Source organism: Molossus molossus, unplaced genomic scaffold (genome assembly GCF_014108415.1).
Source record: "Molossus molossus isolate mMolMol1 unplaced genomic scaffold, mMolMol1.p scaffold_m16_p_4, whole genome shotgun sequence".
In the NCBI taxonomy this organism is placed as follows: domain Eukaryota; kingdom Metazoa; phylum Chordata; class Mammalia; order Chiroptera; family Molossidae; genus Molossus; species Molossus molossus.
In genome coordinates, this window is record NW_023425377.1 from 17,447,293 (window position 1) to 17,470,940 (window position 23,648).

General features: G+C 42.9%; 1 protein-coding gene across 1 annotated transcript in view; it reads left to right on the top strand.

The window, feature by feature from the left end:
• LOC118643504 (hepatitis A virus cellular receptor 1 homolog) overlaps nucleotides 1-16,950 on the top strand; it is a 29,551-nt gene extending 12,601 nt beyond the window's left edge. Inside the window, exons 6-7 of the mRNA XM_036281610.1 lie at nucleotides 81-159; nucleotides 16,851-16,950. Coding sequence (XP_036137503.1) covers nucleotides 81-159; nucleotides 16,851-16,950 — 179 coding nt within the window. The remainder of the gene's footprint in view (nucleotides 1-80; nucleotides 160-16,850) is intronic.
• Nucleotides 16,951-23,648: the final 6,698 nt, after the last annotated feature.

A 23,648-nucleotide genomic window follows, 5' to 3' on the forward strand; every position in this document is an offset into this window, starting at 1 on the left:
GTGTACAGCCCAACATAAAGCTCTTGTTTCCTGCTGCTTGATTAATCCTTGCTGTCATGTTGATTATGGCTCAACCTGAGGTCACCGGTGCTCCAGCATCACCTACGGTCTTCACCTCTGCTCCTACAACTGCAGCACCCATGCGGAAACTCAAGACAGGTGCGTTGGTGTTTCTGAATCCACAGACCTTCTAATGAGAGGGCTTAGACCTCCTAGAACAGGTGTTAAGGCAGAAGTACAATCTAGGGTATGAATTCTTCCTTGGGCTCCAAACCAGGGCTTTACAAGATTTGTGGACCCTCATCTCTTATTGTATGGAGCTTTTGTACCTATATGTATTTTCAAAGTGAGGGGACCCATACTTTTTAAAATACTGATTGTCAAAGGTGTTCATTATTGGCCAACCAACCACAGACCACTACTGATCTTTGATGTCTAATGAGGATGGTATGAATTCAGCCCAGTTGAGCACAAGTTTATGAGGAAAATATAGGGAAAGCCAGAAAAGGATCAGTTAGATGAGATCCTGTCCTCACAGGAATTTCTGAATGTATATCCGAGAGTCCACGCTGAAGTCAGACCCTCAACTTGAGAACAAGATTTCAATGAAATGAACATTTACTCAATCCTCTGTTTGCCAGAAACCATACTAAATCTTCAGCAAGTATTACATCACTTAATTTTCATAATAACACGATTTACTGAAGGTACCATTCAATCCTTTTGTGTCGTGAGGGCACTGTCAAGTAGCTGCAACAGCAGCCAAGCAATCATCATCTCGGTCTTGCTGCACATGCGTTGTGTCCCTACACAGAGCCACCTCTCCCTGGCCGCACCATGGGCTTTCTGAAGCACATCTCACATCATCTCACGATACTGTGTGTTTAAACATTAGAATGATGTTACTGCAATATGAAAATATTCGCATCCTAGGAACTGTTCACCAGTTGCTTTAACGATTTCAAAAATCTGGGATTTCTTCCACTTCAATGTGGACAAGGCTCTGAAGCCTTGTCATTCGATGAAAAACGTAGGTTCTTGAGGATTTCCTGGTTTCTGGTGCTCTCTCTGAATAAATCTCTGTCCACTGTGGTTTTATGTTGATAGTAGAACCCAATAACTGTGACCTTAATAATCTTTCTCTCTGAATTAAGAGAAACATTATTTTGTCACCTCCCACGTTTTAGGCTTCACCTTTTTCCCACATGAAGGAAGTGAGGTGAGGTCAGTTCAGATAACGAAAACAGCTGGCTCTAGGAACTCTACACCTGGGAGACAGCTCAGGGAAGCCCAAATAAGCCGACGGAATAGTGTGCTGTAGACAGGGGAGAGGAGGGAGCATGAGGTGAAGAAATTATGATTGTAACTTTTTTGAAGTTGTGGAATTATTTTGATCTGGGTAAATTTAAAAAAGATGATATAGAAATGAATTAGAAATAATTTTTTTTTTTTTTGGTGCCTAACAATCCTTTCAAAGGGAGGCATTTACAAGGTCACTGCTCTATCAAGTGGGAAGAAAGTTCGTAACTGAGCCAACGTGACTCTCAGCTTTCAATAACTAATTCTTTGCAGAAGTTTTCTTGCATTTCCCACAGGCTGAGTTTCTTTCTCAATCTCAATTAGAGCTTTTCCTCAGTAGTGTGTTTTGGCTGCTTCCTAAGGAAACTATTTGCCATTGAAGAAAACAAATTCATTAGACAATCTGATAGGTTTCCTCCTCTTTCTTGTTCCGTATTCTTTGATCAGATTTTTTTTTTTGCATGTTTCTCTAGATTATATTTTAAACTGGAGTGACAGGATTGCATTATTCTTCTTAAACCTGTGACTACAACTTAGGTCAAGGTCAGCAAAATATAGCCCTGGAGCTAAATCTGATTCAAAACAAGCCCACCAACTGTTTTATAAATAAAGTTTTATTGAAACAGCCAAACCCATTCCTTATACTCTCCGTAGATGGCTCCTTTCACACTGACAGAGTTGAGCTGCTGCCACTGAGACCATAGGGCCCCCAGAGCCTAGCACATTCACTGTCCGGCCCTCTATAGACATTTTGCTGGGCTCTGCTTCTAGAAATGTCACGTGTATAATAGAGACTCTCAAATATTTGTTGAAAAACAGTTTTTTTCCGCTTCAAGGCAAAAATTGGCACGATTTTGGTTTGTACTAGATCTCTCAAAAGAAGAGCTTTCAAGTCAATGGTCCCTATCCAAGACTCTTTTATACTTAATAGAGTTTAGATTTAAAAAATCTTCTTACCCTGGCTGGTTTTGTTCAGCAGTTAGAGCGGCAGCTCGCGGATCAGAGAGTCCCGGGTTCGGTTCCCACTAAGGGCACGTACCTCGGTTGCAGTTCATCCCCGGCCCTTGTTGGGTTGTGTGGGTGGCAGCCAGTCGATGTGTCTCTCTCACGTCTATGTTTCTCTCTCTCTCTCTTAGTCCCTCTCTCCCTCTTGTTCTGTCTGAAGATAAATGCAAAAATGTCGTCGGGTGAAGATTAAAAAATAAAAAGAAAAAATTAAAGAAAACTTCTCGAGCCTTGGCCAGGTGGCTCAGTTGGATAAAGCATCTTCACTATACGCCAAGGTTGCAGGTTCAATCCCCAGCTGGGGCACATATAAGAATCAACCAATGAAGGCATAAATAAATGGGGTGAGAAACCAATGTTTCTCTCTCTCCCTCTCTCTCTCCTTTCCAATCTCTCTCTAAAATCATCATTGTTGAAAGACATGTGGATAGAAAATGACTGAGTTAGAATTCAGTCTTCATTAATCTGAATTTCGGGCTGTGGTTATAACTACTGGATGGTGCCTTCTATCATAAGCACTGACTGAGGTTATATTAGGATGAATTTGTCCTAATCAGACATATTCACTGAAAAAGCCTTTTATAACTATCCTGTCTTTTTATGTCATTCACTGACTTACACAGTTTTGCTTCAAGTATCCTTTACTTTATTATGTTGCATAGAAATAGAAAAAAGCTATTTATATAATGATATCAGACTTAAGGACTTCAGGGTTTAGAAAATATGGCTCCTTTTTTCAACTCAGGCTATATGCTTTACACTTCAAATTTCTGATAGTTAAGCGTTTAGATTTAATACAAATAGTGAGTGAGTAATTTGATGTATGTGTGGGGAAATAGCTTGGCTTCTTGAGGACCAGTTTAGGCTCAAACCTTCTATTTCTAAGATTAAAAAGGTAACTTTTAGTGAAGATTCTCAAAGCCTTCAAAACTCTTTGACTCCTTGAGGTGGTTTGGATTCAGAGGAGCAACAGAGATGTTTCAGCCTCTTAGCTAAAAAAATCTGATGGAACATATTGATTTTCCTTGACTCCCATTGAACCATGTGTGTATTTAACCAGGAGGGATCTGAAGCATTTGGGCTATGAGCTGAGTTTGGAGGAGAGGGCTTTAGGTTAAAACTGGGATTTTAGAGTCATACAGTTTGTAAGAAAAGTAGCTTTGCTCCAGGCAGCTGAACATGTGGGAGAATCGTTGACTTTCTCAATATTGATTTAGCTTATTTATACTTAGTTTGATTTCGTATGTGCCTGCAAAAGTGTGCGGGTTAGTGGACTTGGTTTAGCAAACATATATATGTTTTTTACTTCACTTAAAGCAGAGATTCAGAAGTAAAGATCTGTGTGACCTCCTGAGAATTATTAGTATTATTAGTAATTGAATTGAGCCTTATACTTATTCTAAAAGTTTCCTAAGAGTTTGAGTTTAGAGTTGAGCTTTACAGTACAGGAGGGAGGTGAACACCAGAGCTAATTCAATGCAGAGACGTTTACCTTCACATCCACTCCCTGCCTGTCCTCAGTGACTCTAGCACATGCCAGTTTCCTAGAATACTCATGGGATGGTTGGGTGTAAGCTGTAGGAGCAGGGGAGCAAAGAAAGATGCCCATAAAAGTCAAACTCGGGAAAGAAGTTAAGGTCAAGTGGTCTTTTGCACAGATCTAGTTGGATAGACTCTGACCATCTGACTTTTTATATTATCCTGTTCTTTCATCCTAAAGAGAGCCGCATCCTGGTACAGGGTTCAGTCTTGGGGGAACACATGACACCGCTTCAGAACATAAGGCAGGGTGATGTTGCAATGTGATGTTTATGGTGGGAAAGAGGACACAGGAAGACCAAGGAGAGGCAAAGGGAAGGTTTGAGGATTCTTGTCCTGCCAGCACCACTAACTTGCTGTCAAGTTCTGTGGGGCTCTCAGGAGAGAGAATATAAAGATCTTGGGGAGAGGCTTTGTGGTGAGAAATGGCAGATGAGGCAGATAACACAGGAAATGAGTCTTACAAAAGAGTGCGCAGAATGTAGCTGTAGTAGGAGGTGGGTCAAGGTCTACCAGGAACCTGGCTTTGAGGCTTGTCAATCATTACCAAGTCGAGACATTGGGCAACGTAATCACCTTCAAGGAGTTAAATGTTGTGAGTATGTGTCCTGTGCTGGTCCACGTGTGCATCTCCCTGGAAACGTGTGGATGGATAACTGGGAACTTGAACAACATAAAAGAAACCCAGATTGGGGTTGTTGCGACCATGGGAGGACAGATTAGTGTAAACTCCCAACTCTGTTCCATGAAAATGAAATGTCATTTGTGTGGGTAAAAGCTTGATCAGGTGTCTGACAGGGATGCACAGCCATAGGCATTGGGCATTCAGGGAGATCCTGAGTGTGAACAGTGTGAAATAATTGTATCCATATATAACTACCAAGACCATTGTCTACATCCGATTTGTGCTGATAATGAACCATCCAGAGGGCGGTGCGATGCCTCAATGTTATGTCTGAATAAATTTCTAAGTGAGAGTTCAGAGTAATTTCTAATTTTAGCTTTGTTGCCTACTTTTCTTGGGCAGAGGGGCATGGAGATTTCTCTCTACAAATAGAATAGAGCTTTTTCACCCGTTTTATTTCAGAGACTGCTTCATCTTCTCCAATGCAGACAAATGAAACCTGGCCTGTCACTCCACAGGAAAGAAATACAACCAGCTCTTCTTGCCCAGCAGGTAACTCCATTTTCTTTCCTGAAGACTTAGAGCATTCCAATTTTGATAATTATTGACATGTTGAGAGCACATATTCTGACATGAGTGCTGACACTGGCCCCTCTGATCAAGCTATGTGACTTAAACAAATGTCTTACATTCTTGAAATCTGTTTTCATCATTTCTCTCTTTCTGTGTGTGTGTGTTTGTTATTCCTCAGTCGAAGATATTCTTCCACTGATTTTTAGACAAAATGGACAGGTGGGAAGAAGGGAGAGAGAGAGAAAGGAGCATTGATGTATGAGAGACACATCTATTGGTTGCTTCCCACATGACCTGGACAGATACTGGGGATCAAACTTGCAATCCAGGTATGTGCTCTTGACCAGGAATCAAACCCACCACACTCCAGTCTACAGACTACTGCACCAACCACTGAGAAAACTGGCCAGGGCTGTTTTCATCATTTCTAAAACGGATGGAACATCACTGATCATGTAGCATCCTTGTGAGGATTAAATGAGATGAAGAGCTTGGGACATGGTTATAAGAGGTTAAGTGTCAGATACAATAGCAACTATCGTCCGTGTACCTGACTAACTCAGGTAGCTTGTACGATCTGGGGACATCCTCATGCATATCTCTGTTTTTCCAAATCAAGTGAACCCATCTTGACTCCACATTTATTACTGAGCTTGCTCTCTTGGGCCAGATTGGGGTTACATGGGACCCCATTTCACTATAAAACAGGGAAATCCAGACCGAACTGCTCACCTGTGGTTACGTTTGCCTGCGCTGCTGAGCCTCAGTCCATCGAGGAGGCTGTTGTGCTCCTGACAAGGACACACAGAGATGGCCGAGGACACCAGCGCTGGCACCAGAGAGCGTCGGCCCCACTCTCTCACCCTGGGCCGGTCCCACGCAATCTCCGCTCTTTAGAAAGGGAAGGTTGGCCTGTCTTTCCCATGCGGGGGAAGGTGATGCTTAAGCCTGTCGTCTTCCCCAGCCAGCTCTGTGCCCGTGGTGGTTATGTGGGAGCCCCACGTTGAACCCCTTGGTAACGCAGAGCTGGCTGTGTCCTTGTGCTTATCCAAACAGGGTCAAATTTTGCAAACTCCTCCTGTGTACGACTGACTGTACTCAGGAGATGCCACTCTGTAGGGGCCCCCTATGGCGTGACTCTTGCCAATCATCCCTGGATGATGGGTAGTTTAAAATGGACCTGCAGTGAGAGTCACAGAAGGAGCATTCTGTTGGTCTTAGGTGTATGGTGACACTCGGTTTTGAAAGTGGAATCCTTAGTGCAGAGTGTTTACAGACCCATAAACAAAGTAGAAATAGATACGAACACAAAGCATTAGCAGTAGGGGTGTGAGGAGGAAGAAGGTAGGAGTTGGGAAAACTTCTCCAAATACCGTGTCAGTACGACCTGGTGAAGGCAGAGCTTTCCAGGGTGGAACAGACCTCGGAGCAGCTGTGTCCCCACGACGTGTGACTGCTGCCATCTTGGCAGGGGATCGAGGCTCTGGCGCCAACCCTGCGCTGTGCCCAAGGCAGCCTTCCATGGGCTGCGGCCTCACAGAAGCACAGTGTTAGGTCTGCTTATGCGTCAAGCAGCAGTGCCAGAGCCCGGGACTCGGGGTGACGGGGCTGTTCTGCTCTTCACTGACCTGCTCTTTTGAAAACAAGGCATTAGAAACAAAACAAACAAAACATGTTAGGTCGGAAAGAGATTTTGGTTGTCGTTTGGCCTTTGACAGTAGTAGTATGTGCCAGGAAAATTTCACACATTATCTCATTTAATGCTTTCAATGCAGGCCTTATTACTTGCTATTGTCAGTTTAAGGAGGCCCTACAGCTCTGTCTTGGAGACAGCTTCCGTTGCACTCCGGTAGCAGCTGGTGCCCGAGGGCAAGCTGGTGCGTTCCTCACTGGATGATTATGCACACTGAAGGGGAAGCTGTTTGCAAAGTCACTGCACAGTGTGTCCCACACTTAGGAATAGCTGATATTTATCTGCTATGGTGTTCAGTGCTTTACGTACATCATCTAATTTAGCAACTTAATGAGATTGGTGATGTTAATACATTGCAATTGTAGTCCAAGTTGTTTTTTGTGTGTGTATACATATATGTACATGTACATAGGTACAAATCTATGTATGCAATGGACTTTAATGAAGGTCATATTGAAAAAAAATTAATTGATTTTAGAGAACTAGAGTAAGGGAGAGGGAGAGGGGGAAGGAGATGCATTCATTGGTTGATTCTTGTATATGCCCTGACCAGGGATCAAACAAACCCACAAGTTAGTGCATCAGGATGATGCTGTAACCAACTGAGCTACCAGGCTAGGGCAAGGTCACATCTTTTTTTTTTTTTTTTATCCTCACCTGAGGATATTTTTCCATTATTTGTACGGATAGAGTGGGAGGGAGAGAGAGGAAGAGAGAGAAACATCGACGTGAAGGGACACATGGAGTGGCTGCCACCCGCACGACCAACGAGGGCCGGAGACAAACTGCAACCGAAGTACGTGCCCTTAGCGGGAACCGAACCCGGGTCTCTCCGGACCGCAGGCCGACGCTTTAACCACTGAGCCAAACTGGCCAGGGCAGGTCACATCTTTTTAATGGACATTTTTATATTTGAACTCAATATCTTCTGACTCAAGTTTATGTTATTTTTACTGCATTATCTGGTTTTCTACCTGAAGGAGTTACTGAAGTTCAAACACAAGTCTCGGACCCAGCCTAGACTGTAGATCTTGCCTAAACCCAGATATTGCCATAGGATAAATTAGTCTCAGAATGAGTAAAATGTAAACACAGAAATTATGGAAAGATACTGGAGGATATGGTTATTCCAGTTTCATTACCATTGAGTTTCCACAGCTTTGTCGGTAGCTGGGAATTTCGAAGGCCTGAAGTATTTTCATCTGATGCAAGTATAGTATGTATGGTGGTTATAATTGGATGCATTTTTCATTTACTAGAGTTGGAAACTTGTTTAACTATTCCAGGTCTGTTTACTCATCTATAAAATGGGGTTAAGGAAATTGTAAGGATGTCAAGTCCTTGGTATATGGTAGATACTCAGTTAAAAGAAAGTTGTATGTTTGACCTATAATTGCCCAGGAAGGCCAGCAGTAGATATTCTCTATTATAAGATAGATATTTTAAAGCACTTTTATAATTTGAACATTCAAAACTTTAAGGGAATGGAAAAAGATACTTCATGAAAATGGAGACAAACAAGAAAAAAAGTTGGGGTAGCAACACTTGTACCAGACAAAATAGACTTCAAAACAAAGGCTATAACAAGAAATGAAGAAGGACCCAGCAATTCTACTTCCTATTTATCCAAAGGAACGCAAACACTAATTTAAAAAGACATATACATCCATATGGTCGTTGCAGCATTATTTACAATAGCCCTCATATGGAAGCAATCTAAGTGTTCATCAACAGATAAATGGATAAAGAAGAGGTGGTACATATATACAATGGAATATTACTCAGCCATATAAAGAATAAAATCTTGGCATCTGCAACAGCATGAATGGACCTAGAGGGTATTATGCTATGTGAAATAAGTCAGACAGAGAAAGACAAATACCATATAATTTCAGTAGTATGTGGAATCTAAAAAAGGAAATATGTGAGTAAACAAAACAGAAACAAAGTCATGGATACAGAGAACATTTCAATGATTGACAGATGGGCTTGGGGGGATGGGTGGAAAAGGGACGGGATTAAGAAGTACAAATTGGGCCCTGACTGGTGTGGCTCAGTTGGTTGGAGCATTGTCCCAAACACCAAAAGGTAGTGGGTTTGATTCCCAGTCAGGGAATCATACTTATGTTTTGGGTTCGATCCCAGGTCAGGGCACATGCAGGAAGCAACCGATGAGTGTTTATTTCTCACATCGATGTTTCTCTCTCTCTCTCCCCCTTTCTCCCCTCTCTTTCCCTGTCTCCCCCTTCCTCTTGCTCTAAAATAAATAAAAACATGTCCTTGGGTGAGGATTTTTTTAAAAAGTTTATATTAACAAAATAAATAACAAAGTACTTCTGGATCAATGCCTAGGCACACTGCACAGAATGTAGGAGTCATGTGCCACCTGTTTTAGGTATCGTAGTGCATTTTACATTTTGAATGTGACACCAATGTAACGTCCATTCTAAATAGAGTGCTTGGATCTTAGACGTGCATGTGGCCTCTGGACACTCACTGACAGGTCTCAGCTGGCACACAAACATTGGTACCTGCTTTAAGTGGTGTTTTAACCTGGTCCAAGAATGGCCTCTGTGCTCCTGAAATTGTAGGTAAAACTTTGTATGTAACACATTTTTTCCCATAAAGAAGATAAAAGGGGTCCATTTTTACAGGGTCCATGACAAAGTTGTTTAAAAACACACTGTACAGGATAAACTAATAAGCGCTAGTAACTTGGTATGACTCTTGCAAAGCCGGCTGCATTTGGCCATGTTATTATTCATCTTTTCATCACCAGAAAGCATTGTGATTCTATTTAGTGTTTGTAGCAAATTTTCCATGTTTTTTATGATTCGAACTCATTTTCTTTTCATTGAGCAGATGGGAACAGCACTGTGACACAGCCTTCAGGTGGTCAACGCAATGAAACTGTAAGCAAACTCCTTCTTATTTTATCAGCCATATTCACTTGTGTGTCTCCCTGGGAGCAAATTGTATTTAGAGATTACTTCTCTAAGGTTATCCCGTAGATTGATTCTTTCTAGTTAAGAGACACAGAAGAAAAGAATTTGTTTCCTATGTAGGAATGCTTTAATTAATTGGTACAGTTCATATAGATCTAGGTAGACCAGTTTGTAAGAGATGCCTGATAAATGGTACTGTACTTACACACAACACTCACACATGACAGACTTTGTCCTGGCCAAAAAAATTGGACAAAAAAGAATACACTAGTTTAAGGAGAGGGAGTTAAACTTGACATACTCAGGAAGACTTCACTTATCAATAGCATGCTTTGAGTTGATGTGGTGGCATGAAGACCATTCCAAACAAAAATATTTTTTATTTTATTTTATTGATTTTAGAGAGAGAGAGAGAGAGAAACATCGACGAGAGAGAACATCAATTGGCCATATCCTTCATGCCCCCCACTGGGGATTTGGATCAAAATCTGGACATGTGCCCTGACCAGGAATCAAACTGGCAACCTCTTGGTGCTTGGATCAATGCACTGAGCCACACTGGCCGGGCCCAAACAAAAATATTATGTAAGTGCAAGTGAGCTTGCTGAAGCAGAGGCCCCCAATATCTGTTTCTAACCTGATTGCCTTCCTATGTAGAAATTTTGAGGACATTGCAGAGTTTTTCTACACTTTATTCTCCCCATAGGATGACTTATCGAGGTGTCAATTGGTCACAAGTGGTGAGAAATGACAACCTGCAATAGTAAGAGAAATTCAAGCTGAGACCAAGTGGGCTGATTTAGTGGAGGGTCAGATTACTTTATGTTGTTAACCTTAGTTACAAAGAGAACACTACATAGAAGTGGTATGAAATAGTTTACCAGTTTGTATGGCGTGCTTGATCTGATGGATGTGGGCTGAATTTGTATGTATCTCCTAAATATCAGGTCTGCCACTGTGGAAATGATCATTATATTGTTATGGGGCCAGATTTATGCTGAAGTGAAAAAAAAAAAAGCACATTCTGGATAGTGAGCTTGTTCTTGACCTCAGCTACCTGTAGGACAGTTAGGTTTAGCAGCAAGTAGAAGCTATTTAGATGCAAGTTCATGGTAGACAGTAGCAAAAACATAAGCTTTTAAAAAAAATGTTTTATATTGAAGTTTTGGTTCTAGAGGGAGAGGAAGAGAGGATGAAATAGAAACATCGATGTGAGAGAGATACATTGATCGGCTGCCTCCTGCATGCTCCCCACTAGGGATCGAGCCTGCAACCTGGGCATGTGCCCTGACCGGGAATCGAACCAGGACCTCTCAGTCCATGGGATGATCTCAATCCACTGAGCCATACCAGTTGGGCTCATGGGCTTTTTTTTTTTTTTATCCTCACCCGAGGACATTTTTCCATTTTTTGTTCAGGTAGAGTGGGAGGGAGAGAGAGGAACAGAGAGAGACAGAGAAACATCGATGTGAAAGGAACACATCGAGTGGCTGCCACCCGCATGACCGACCAGGGCCGGGGACAAACTGCAACCGAGGTATGTGCCCTTAGTGGGAACCAAACTTGGGTCTCTCTGGACCGCAGGCCGACGCTCTAACCGCTGAGCCAAACTGGCCAGGGCTGTCTCATGGGCTTTTTGCACCTTGATCCCGAGGGTGTCAAGATGTCTCCCTGGTATCTTGAAAACACAGAGCATATATTTTGACCCAGTAGGTCAACTTCTTAGACCCTATGTTAAGGAGAGAATTGAACAAATACATGAAGATGTATGAAAAAAGATGTTCATTGCTGCTATTTATCATCATGAAAATGTTATAAACAATCTCAATGCTCAATAGTAAGAAATTAAGCACACCCACACATGGCCATTAAGAATGTCATTGCTTCAGTGCATTTACTGACATGGCAAGGCAGTGGCTATTGATTACTCAGCGAAAAAAACTAACTTTTAAAATAGTATATGTACTACAGTATATATTGAAGATAATAATTATTGTGTTAAGAAAAAAACACTAGAAAGGTTATAAAAGAGTATGTAATAATGAATGGTAACCATGGTTGTTTGGGGATGTTAGGACTGTGGTTGATTTTAGTTTTTTTTTCTTTCTTTTTTTTTTTTTTTAATTTTAATTCTAATTTATTTATTTTGGTATGCGCCTCTAGCGGGAACCGAACCTGGGACTCTCTGGTCCACAGGCTGATTCTCCAACGGCTGAGCCAAACTGGCCAGGGCTAGTTTTTCTTTCTTTGAGCTTAGCTACACATGCTAAAATAAACATGCAGTTTTTATGTAATATTATATATATATATTTTTGTTTGTTTGTTTGTTTGTTTTTGTTTTTGTTTTTGTTTTTTTTGGTACGTGCCCCTAGCGGGAACCGAAGCCAAGACTCTCTGGTCCTCAGGCAACGCTCCAACCGCTGAGCCAAACTGGTCCGGGCTGTAATATAATATTTTTTAAAAAGCAAAGCCTTCTTTGGCGACCCACCATGTTCCATCTAACCATTTACCCCCATAGGTTAGGTTATACCAATGCAGCTTTTCCCTCCCAGATAGTGACCATGTCCCCTTTACACATGGGTGGCTCAAATGCTAAATTACCCTCCTTACAGTCCTCATGAAGTTTTTCAGGAAGTGTCTGCAAGTACCTTTCCCGAGGAACCTACTTAATCTGGAGTTGACAGAAACAGAGCATCTGAGGCGCTTAATAACTTGTCAAGGGTCCCACAGAAACTAAAAAAAACCAGGATTCTGACTCCAGAGGTTAAAGGTTTATACAGCAAACCTTTCTTTGACCTTTCTTTCTGTTAAAATGATCTGCCCTGTGGGACCTTTTTAGGATTACAGGTGAACTGTGTAAAGGGGCCTAGCCTAATGTCTGGCATATTTTAGGCTTATTCTAGGAGGACTGTTCTTTACAAACCACCAGGAGATTTTAAACAAAATCCAGCTTTTCTACCCAACAGCACAGCATTTTAAGTTAACTGTTAATCAGGACCAAGCCTGTGAGCAGACTTTCAGGTCCATTTGTATGGACATACATAGGCTCTTGAGTTATAGTTAAAATAAGGACTCTGTCAATGACCAAATTCAATAATTAAGTACATCCAGATGATACCACCAAGTCGACTTATACATGAACACATTTTTTGTCTTTTTTTATATCATAAGAGAATACATTTATGGAAATCGCTTATTTTTTTTGAACATGGGTAATTTACATATGATAAAGAGCACCCTTTGAAGTGTACAGGTTCCTCTTTGACCAATGTACACACCCACGTAAATCCCACTCCAGGCGTGATATAAAGTATTTCCACATCCCCAGGTGCATATTGAATTCCAAGTTCTCTTACAATTTCCCCGTGGTTGCAACCTCAGATCATTTGGTCTTACCCCTCATACTCTAGAAGTGGACAAGGGCCAATGAAGGTAAATGTGTCTGAGTACATTCTTTTAGGAAATGTTTTCTACACATCATTCTAACAAGATGCTTTTTTTTTTATCCTCACCCGAGGATTTTTTCCATTTTTTGTACAGATAGAGTGGGAGGGAGAGAGAGGAAGGGAGAGAGAGAGAAAAACATCGACGTGAAGGGACACATCGAGTGGCTGCCACCGCACGACCAACCAGGGCCGGGGACAAACTGCAACCGAAGTACGTGCCCTTAGCGGGAACGAACCCGGGTCTCTCCGGACCGCAGACCGACGCTCTAACCGCTGAGCCTAACTGGCCAGGGCACAAGATGCTTTTTCAATCTGCCGTTTCCTTAGCACACGTGGTTGGAACAGGATCCATGGAGGGGCTCCAAGCAGTCATTGTACGTTGGCCTCTCCATTGCTGCCCTGATGTTGGTGACGATTTTGGCTGCCATAGTTACCCAAAGTAAGTCATTTCAGGACTTTGTCCCAGGGAACAGAGGGAGGGTTCTAGAGCCAAACTGGGTCCACGGAGCTTCACACGCCACGTCATCACACACAACTTCCTGTTTCATAACCTTGGTCCTTTCGTTCCTTAAAAATATTGGCTCAGAAAGAGAAAAATGAAATTTAAATTTATCGTAGCAGAAAGTAAACACTAAGAATAAGAGTTTGCTGAGGAGAGCTGGGATTTGAAGGGCACAAACCACTGTACTAAGTAAGATTGGTTCACTCTTCTCCTCCCCTCCCCTCAAGACCCCGTTTTGGTTCCATGAAGGATAATGTTGAGGGTCTTACAACACTCACCCAGCTGAAGGGGCGAAGGAGACATTGGAAGGGAAACAGATGTCAGGGCTAAGGCTGGAATAACGGGTTTCTACAACTAGTCACCTACCTGCTGTGTGTGTGTGTGTGTGTGTGTGTGTGTGTGTGTGTGTGTAACCAGCCTCCATGAAAGAACCACAGTCATCCATTTTTCAAAAATGAAATATAATTATTAATAGTTTCACCAATGTGACTGGGGCATGTGTGTGAGTACACTGAACTATTAATGAACACAAGCTAGGTTGCACAGAGGGGCTTCCTTGGGTCCCACATAGTCAAAAGGAGTTACCTGAAGGCACCAGGGAAGAAACTAGTCTGAGTTTTATCTGTTTTCCTTTTTTAAAAAAACATTCTTCTAAATTTAGTTTTCTTAGCCTCTGGCTTTGTACAGATTTTGCTCTTATTCAAGTAGTAGCAGAAATAATATATATGTTTGAGAAAAGATCTCATGGAATCTTTGGCTGACATGTTTAATTTTTCTCTTCAACTTTTCCATGATTTAGAATATTTATGCGTGAAAAGAAAGGTGTTGCAAGTAAGGTGAGTTTGAAAGGTTTGTGTCAGTGCTTTTTGATGTTTCTACTCAAGTAAAAATGGAGAAAGTGTTTCTCTATTCCTTTCCTCTTCCTCCTGAACTCTCCATTTTACACCCTGGATCCTGAAAAATCTAGTTCAATGAGTGCGTCCATTGCTGTCCGCACCTCCCAGTGGTATCTTTAGCTTTCTATATTTCCCTGGAGTTGAGCCAGGAACTATGGCAGAAACAGCACCCAATCCTTGCCTCTCAGGGTAAGAGAACTAAATCATGATTGTGTTCGATGAAATTACAGTTGAATGAGTTGTTTGTTTTGTTCTTGATTTCATTCAGTGCCTTGCTTACTGAAAGCCTATTATATTCCAAAGAGATGAAGGACACAGACAAAACCGACAAGCAAATAATCAGGGTCCTGTTGGTGCTTCCAGGCAAATACCGTGGGGATGTCAGCAGGGTGAGGGGCTGGGTGGTGAGCCCAGACAGAGCAGGCTGCTGGCAAAGGTCTGGAGGGAGACACCTCCAGGCTGACGCAGTGCAAAAGCACTGTGGTAGGGCCAGTGCCTCCACTTGTCCAAAGCACCCCCCCCCCCCCCGTCTTTCCACCCCTGCCCACTCTGCTCCTTCACTTTGGCATTTGGTTTACAGTTTTTTATAATCCACCCTATTGCCCATATCAAAGCTGAGATCCCCTTTCCTTCAGCCACCCCTGTGGTCATCAAAGCAAACACTGTCATGGTACAAAACCACTACTTCCTACTAATTCCAAGTAGCCTGCTTCATTTAGTCCCATTTGGGCTCTAAGCAAGGTCTTCCTTTGATTCAGAAGCCATCCCTCTTGGGCTGCCATTCATTATTCCTGGTTCTCTTTCGGTGGATGGCAATCTTTCCTGTGTCTTAATCACATGAGCCAACCCACAGACTTTGCCTTGAACAATACCCAGCACACTGTAAGTTCTCCATAGACGGCTTCTGTTACTGCGCTCATTCTTCATAGCAATACACCTGTGAGCCAGGTGCTGTTATCTTCACCTTATAGACTGGAAAACGGGTTTAGGAACATTAAGTGACATCCAAGTTCACACCATGCGGCAGATAGAAGACTCAATCTTCGGTCTTTCAGAGTCCAAAACCCATACTTATAGATGACCTGACTCCCTAGATGACCTGACTCCCTACTTCCGGGAGTAGAAGGAGAAAACCTCCTCTTCCGGGCAGAAAAGCCTGGAATACAGCATCCTCTTGTTGATTTCTGCCCTTCACTTCTGACATTATGGATGTTCACTTCTTATTGGTTAATTATAAAAGAAAATACTTTTTGTAGAAAATGTTGTTAAATATAAAAAGAAAATAGAGAGGGGGGGGGAGAGCGAGCGCATTCATGATGACACTCTTTGGGTAGCTATCACAGGGACTCATGTTGAGCCACTGACACCTCACCTATTTCTCACATGTATGACTGGTTCATGGGGAGACCTGAGCTGAGTGAAGACTCAGTGCATTTGGTATCCTTTCTGGGCCGGCTCAGGGAATACAAATAATCACTATGTACAAATTATAAAACATCAGTTATATCAAAACTCTGCACTTAACCTTTTATATACTTGGTGTATTGTAAAAGTTGTGTAACTTGTGGCTTTCAAATTCTGACCATAGACTCACAGTAAGAGTTTTGACACCATGATCCAGTACATACTTATGTGAAACACTATTTTACTACATCCAATACTCTGCTCTTTTGTAATCTCTGTTTATCTTAAATACAGGATGCAGGTCGCTGTATAGATTTAATAACCCTCTCTGAAGGGCACCATCCACAGTTGGAAAAACACCAGCCAAACCATTTCCTAGCCACCTTTGAGAATATGTGTCTTGATTTTAGTACTTTGATTTGATGTCAGATAACTGTCTTAGATTTTTTATTTTTGTATTCTAGTCCATGAATCTCTTGAAGGAGAATAGTCTGAATACATCTTACATGTTTTTATTTGTTTGTTTGTTTTAAATTTTATTGATTTTTAGAGAGAGAGAAAGCGAGAGGCAGAGAGAGAGAGAAACATCTAAGGGAGAGGGAAATATCCATCAGCTGCCCCCTATACTCCCCTGAAACCAGACTTGTGCCCTGATTGGAATCAAACCAGCAACCTTTTGGTGCATGGGATGGTGCCCAACCAATAGAGCCACACCTGCAGGGCGCCTTTTTTTTTTTTTTTTTTTCAATACTGCTTATTGAACAAAATTTCCCACAACTTAATATCCACAACTCTGGAAGCTTCTAGTCATTTGATAGGTTGTGTGAATGGGGCTCTGGTGCTGCAAATAAACAAACATGCTGAGAGCTGGTCGTTTTCTAGAAGTGATCTGCTTCTCGCTCCTCGTGTTATTCTTTTTGCAGCAAAGAGCCTCTGGCTGAAACTTCACCAAAGGCAACTGCAGTGCGCTACCAGGCACGGGATGGGATCTGCTTTGAGAATGACCTTTACAACATGAATTAAGACCCAGCGGCCCTGCAAGGCGTTATGTCCTTGACTGCAGAAGACAGTGACCAGATCTCACCATGCCACAGTCCTTGAAAGCTCCAGAGTGGCTTCTCTTTCAATATTTCATCGTGTTCCAACACATGAGTGATGTTGTTTAGAGAGTCTTTAGCTCTTCTGTGTGTCATCAACCTTGTTGGTAATAAAGTCCTATTTTTTTATACTGTAATTGGCTCGATATTTCTGCTCATAGCAGCGCTCTCTCCCAAATAGTAAATGAACACTTTAGAATATATTTCTGCTCATAGCAGCGCTCTCTCCCAAATAGTAAATGAACACTTTAGAATTGTATATTCTCTTTAGACCTCATGAATCCTGTATCCATCTAGATTTCTCATTGGGTAGACAGGAAATGAACAAATGCCTTGCTCACCAAAACTGTCAAAACAGGGAATAAGAGTTTACATGCATGCATGCGTAACCATGGACACAGACAACAATGCTGGGGATGGGGGGCGGGGATGGGAGGAAGGTGTCAATGTGGGGAAAAGGAGAAACATCTGTAACAAAAATAAATTCATAAGAGAATTAAAAAAAAAAAAAGAACAGTGGACTAGGACTTAAAATAATCAAATCTGATTTGGCACTTAAATGACTTCCCTTGGAAGCATTCCATGATTATCTCTTATTTTTTATCTTGCAATTCCAAACATTACATTTCTTAAGTTACCCAAGGGTTTCAAATCATGGAGCTTCACAGTTATTTATATCCCTGATGGGGAGACAACTTGCATGATTTCATCATCAGATCTTTTTCTTTATAGTGATTTTGAAATATAAGGTTTTAAGTGCTTTCCCCGGGACCAGGATGGGGTTTGAGTAGTAAGAAGAAGCTAGAATGGTGAGTGGACCAAGCAAATACCAGGGGAAGAAATTCAATTGCCGAGTGATTTGGCACATGGATGCTACTTCTGCTCCATCTGTGCCATCGTTCCTGGCCCTTACAGAGACAGCTGTCGGGATCTGAACTGGGTTTAGAATGATGCAGGGCAGAGATAAATAAAAGGGCACAAGAAAGGCAGAGACTAGGGAAAAAGGCTTTCTGCCTTAGAAAAGTGAGTTTGCAAACACAACAGTGTTGTTTGAGAGTATTACTAGTTTTAATTGAAATTCTAAATCGTCCCCAAACCACTTTGATTTTTAAAATTATTTTGGATACAGAGGGTTTTTATTTTCATATCAATTTCTTATCAATTTCAATGCTGTTCCTTTTTCACAAACAAATTAAATTTTTGGTTTTTCCAAGAGAGTTAAACAAAGCAAAGGTCAGGATACTTTTAGCCACCAGAAACATTTCTACATAAACAATTAACAAGGCTGTATATTAATTTCAATCTGAGTTAATCCTGAAATAATTCATGTTTGGGGTTTAGTGCTACTCACACCAGCGTGGTCTAGGAGGATAGGATGCCTGTTTTTGAAGGTAACAGTTTTGAAACATAGCTGCAGAATTCTAGAAAACTAATAGCACTTTTGAATAAAGGCAATGTGGGCAAATGCAACTGGTAAACATTTATACTGGGTTTCCCAAATAGGGTGATATTAGCATGGTTTAAAATTTTTTGCTCAAAGTATAGTGTTTTTCTTTTAAATTCAAGACAACATGCATAACCATGGGGATTTCAGATTAAAGCCCAGAGTTGTAACTTCTCTGGAGAGACCGGGCAACAATGGATTGCACTGCTATGTAATCAGGACCCAATTTGATGTCATCCCATCCTCTCCCCACCCCCCACCCCCATCCTGGCCTTACCTGCATCTTACACCTGTCACCTGCTTTGTGACTTGTGGGGCTTTGAATTTATGCCTGTTCTATCTCCATACCTTTCCTGGAGACAGATCATGACACATTACAGGCTCTGGGAATCTGGTTAACTGTGTTTACTCCAGCATTTCCAATTTGTTTGAAACCCATGAGCACACTGGCTACTGGCATGCCGGCTGCACCATGAAACAGTACGGGGGGGGGGGGGGTGATGAGGGGACTGCCGGTGGTACACAGAATAGAACCAGACTTGAGTTCCACCCTAACTCTCACCAGTAACACTGGGTCACTCCAGGGCCAGTTGTTCTTTGTGCCTTTGTGTTCACATCTCTTAGAGATCATTATTCCCACATCTACATCGGAGTGTGGAGGCAAGTCTACTGACAATGACATGTTACTTGTGAGAAGTCTGTAAAGTGAAAAATATTACAGAAATGTAAAGGTATTTTTGGGGGGTGAATTTTTAGTTATAGTGGGTCTAGAATTAGTGCTCAGTAAATAATTTCAACAGTGTTACATTCATAAGCGTCTGGCTATATAGTACCACTTTTTTGAATAATTATTTTAAAGTTGATGTTGGGTAATTTGGCTATGATTTAACACTGTAGAAATTGTCAATAACTAAGAGGAAGAATGGGTTAGAAGGATGGAAGGGGAGGTATTTAGTTAATATTATTTTTTCTGTAAATTTGTCAATATTGTCGAATGTATTGAGTTTTGTTCTCTATCCTTGGAAACATGAGAATCCATTTCTAGCATCTGTCTTGGGACATTAGGACATGGGTGTAATTAAGACCATATTTTCAACTTAGGAAATGTTGCACGTCTTTAAGAAGCAGCAGAACCAGTTTTGCATTGATGGCTGTGAAGATAATTTTGTGAGTACATGTAGGTACACACTCACCAATAAATGTGATTTTGTTTTTATTTTGAAAACTGACTTCCTTTCTCAGGCTCATCAGTTAGGTGGGGCCTGGCATCTTCAACTTGCAGTGGGTCCCAGGACAGGGGCGGGGGCAGGGCAGGATTTGAGAGTCAAGTGTGTCTGGCTCTGCTCTAGGTGCTGGGGGTGGAGCCGAGAACACCCCTGAGCTCCAGTAGGGAAACCCCTAGACCATCAAGTCTGGCAGCAGTGAATGCTGTGGAGAAGGAGAACATGCTGCCAGAGCCGACCTCTCGTCCGTGGCATCTGGAGCCAGATAACCCTTGGTTGTGGGGGCTGCCTGGTGCATTGTAGGGTGTTTACAGCATCCCTGGCCTCTACCCACCAGGGGACCGTGTGCCCCTCCAGCTGTGACAACGGCAAATGTCTCCAGACATTACCAGATGTCTCCGGAGAGGCAATATCACCGCTGGTTGAAAATCAGGTCACTCGGGATGCCTGGGGGTGTGAGGATGTGGGAGGGGAGCGTGGGGAGAGGTGCAGGAGAGGTGAGATTTGATGAAACCAAACCGGGCAGCCACTCGGAGGAATCCACCCAGTGCCAGGGCCTTGGGGCCGGAAGAAGCTTGTGCATTAAGAGGGAGAGAGTAAGGTGCCTTCCGAGGATGGAAAGGGCTGTTAGGGCTGCAGCAGAGTGAGTGGCGGGAGGTTTGGGAGGAGATTCGGCTGGAGACAGGGCACTGCCTCTCACGGGGGCTGGATGCCAAGGGCTCTGTGAACACATCTGTTTGAGAAGAGTCTCCCTCTTAGAAAACAAAACGCTTTTCATAGTAAGGGTTACACTTGCTCTGCATCATCAAATTATGCTAACATTAACGTGCATCAGTGAGACTGTTCTAAGTTTACGTATAAAAAGCCAGTTTGGTTGGGGTGAGAGAAGACGATATGTAAAGAAAGGATAGGGGGAGAGGGGCACATCCTGGCAGCGAGGGGCTTTTCACAGGGCCCTGTGAGGGCACTCGGACCTCGGGAAAGGGGTCCTGGAAGAAGAAGTATAGGGTGCAAGGGTCTGGCTCTGTCTACTGGGCTGGGCAGCCGCTGAACCCATTCTTCCCAAACTTGTAGCTTGAAGTGGTGGAGAGGTGTTCTCTAGTGGTGACAAATGCCTCCGACATCCACTCTCCACTCTGTAGGTCAGCCACTTTTCGGGAATTGTTGTCTCCTGTATTTTCACTGGGCCCTTCATTCCTCAAGGCTCAGCCCATGTATCACCTCTCCAGTTGTGCTGGGCTTCATCCCCCGAGGCAGAAGTCATCTCCTCTTGCGAACACTGTGCAGCTCCCTTTAACCTGGCCGGATAGGCCGAGCATGGTGCTATTGCCTGGCTTGGGCCATTCATTCTACCTAGGGCCCGGGCACTACCTAGCATGTGTGGCACATTTGGGTGAATTACAGAGCGCCCCGCCTCCTTTCTCTGGCTGACACAGCCCCTGAGCCAGGGCAAAGACTTGTCACATGAAGTCTGTCCAAACTTAGAGCATACATAGTGACTCTATAGTGACCCTATAACTTAGTCCTTTGTACTGGACATGTGCAGGTTGGTGACACTTTGTAAACTGAGCTCTTTCAGGAAAGTGTCTGCAGTTTCTCAGCACCCAGCTCACACATAGTAGGTGCTCAGTATGTATTTACCAAAATCGGTGAATAAACTGAATGTTCCCTAGAACCTTCCTGTGTGTGCTGGGGGAGAGATGAGTGTCTTTAACACTCGTTATGAGATGGAAACAACCCTCCTCCTGTGGCCGGCTGGAGCCCGCGTGCACCTCGAGGACTCTGAGCCCGTGCTGAGCCGCTTGGCTACATTAGGACCACCCGGGAAGCTGGCCAACCACGCATGCCCAGACCAAGGGACGCAGAATCTCAGCAGGTGGGCCAGATAGGGGTTGTTGCTTAATCTCCCCAGGTGACTGCAATGTAGCCAAGGCTGAGAACCACTGACTTACTGAGACTTGTCTGGGAAGGTGAGAGCAGGTTTTCTTGTTCTGTGAGACGAGGTCTGGAAAAGCATAAACGATACAAACTAACACAGAAAGATATAAATAGCAGCGGGGACAGGTGAACAACCCAATGTGGAAATAGCACGGCCCTGGGTGACAGCAGATCTCTCCTGCGTCTGGCTTCCACGGCAGCAGCATTGTATTGGTGGCAGCCCCGGGAACCAGAAGTTGGACCTGCCGCACTTTGGCAAGCTTCTCGGGAAGCCGGCCCACAGCTGTCCAGCTGCCTGTCCCTGGGCCTCCGAAGAACTAGACGGCTTCCTCCACAAGCTGTAAGAGTTAGCAGAGAAGAAAGTCCCTGTGGCATGTGAGGGTTTGCTCTGAGGTAACCTCTGTCTCATACGTGGCCTGCTGAGAAGGGGGTGCTGTCTGCAAACGCTGACCCTGCTGAGCTCAATAATACTTGCATGATGCCTGATTCATACATTTCTCAACAGTCTTTTTTTTTTTTTTCCATTTATGGTTTTGAATTTTTTTCAAAAAATTTAAAAACTTATTTTTATTGTTGAGTGTATTACATATGTCCCTCCTTGCCCCAGTTGACACCCTCCCCCCCGCTTGAGTCCCCCTCCTGCCTTCCCCACACTATTGTCTGAGTTCATTGGTTATGCATGTATGCATATAAGTTCTTTGCTTTATCTCTTCCTGCACCCCCTTACCTTTGAGGTTTGTCAGTCTAACAACCAATTTGTACCTCTTTAAAAATTTTTTTTTCCTTTATTGATTTTAGAGAGAGAGGAAGGGAGAGGGAGAGCGAGACAGAAACATCGATGAGAGAGAACATCAACTGGCCGCCTCCTGCGTGCCCCCCACTGGGGATCAGGCCCACAACCTCGGCATGTGCCCTGATGGGGAATCAAACTGGCAACCTCTTGGTGCATGGGTCGATGCTCAGCCACTGAGCCACACTGGCTGGGTCAGTTTGTATTTCTTCATCCCTTCATCTTTTTCACCCATTTCCCCAAAACGCTCCCATTTGGCAACCAACAAACACTTCTCTGTATCTATGAGTCTGTGTTCTGCTTGCTCATTTTGTTTGTAGATTCAATTGTGGATAGATATGTATTGCCATTTTATTGTTCATATTTTTGATCTTTTTCTTCAAGAAAACCCTTCAACATTTCATATAATACTGATTTGGTGGTGATGAACTCCTTTAGCTTTTTCTTATCTGGGAAATTTTTTTAAAGAACTTTGCAACAGGTTTTTATTTTTGCTTTATATCTATTACAGCATTTGAAACCTAAAGAATACATTTTATCTTCAATTTTGAATGTGTACATAAATGTCATTTGTGTGAACTCAGCACACTCAATGCCACGGTTTCTTGGCCTACATCTGCTCTGATATCAACCTTTGTTGTCTATTCAGGGGTCCTGAGAACAAATAAAATAGCCAGAGTTCATAGTTCTTGGAAAATTAAAATCAAACGAATTTGGAAAGAACAACCAGTGAGAAAAGGGTTTGATTCACCTTCGCAAGGTCTGTAGCTGGGTTCCGCTGCTTTTGAGGGGCGTCTGGTTTGTCTTGGGTGACTGGGACCTCATACCCCCTTCACTTCTTTAGTGGTTCGTTCAAAGGCAGCTCCCACAAAAGTTGGCTAAAAGAGCCAATACCCAATCACAGGGCCTGAGGGTTCTCACAGAGGTGGACAGTCAAAGCCAGTCTCTGAGTCAGGGGTTCCTAGCCAGTCTCAGGATCTAAGCTTTGACTTCCTTCACTGCCTTAGGACATGGCAAGATTTTCTGTCCTCAAACCCAGGGGCTGAAAATCTGACCTACACAGGGGAGCAGGGCTAGCGTTTAGCAAAGGCGTTTGGATACGTTCTAATGTGGACATCAGCATGGGAAACTATATGTCCATTGATTCTAAATGATAGCTTGGCAGGATAGAGTAATCTTGGTTACAGGTCATTGCTTTTCATCACTTTGAATATTTCTTGCCACTCCCT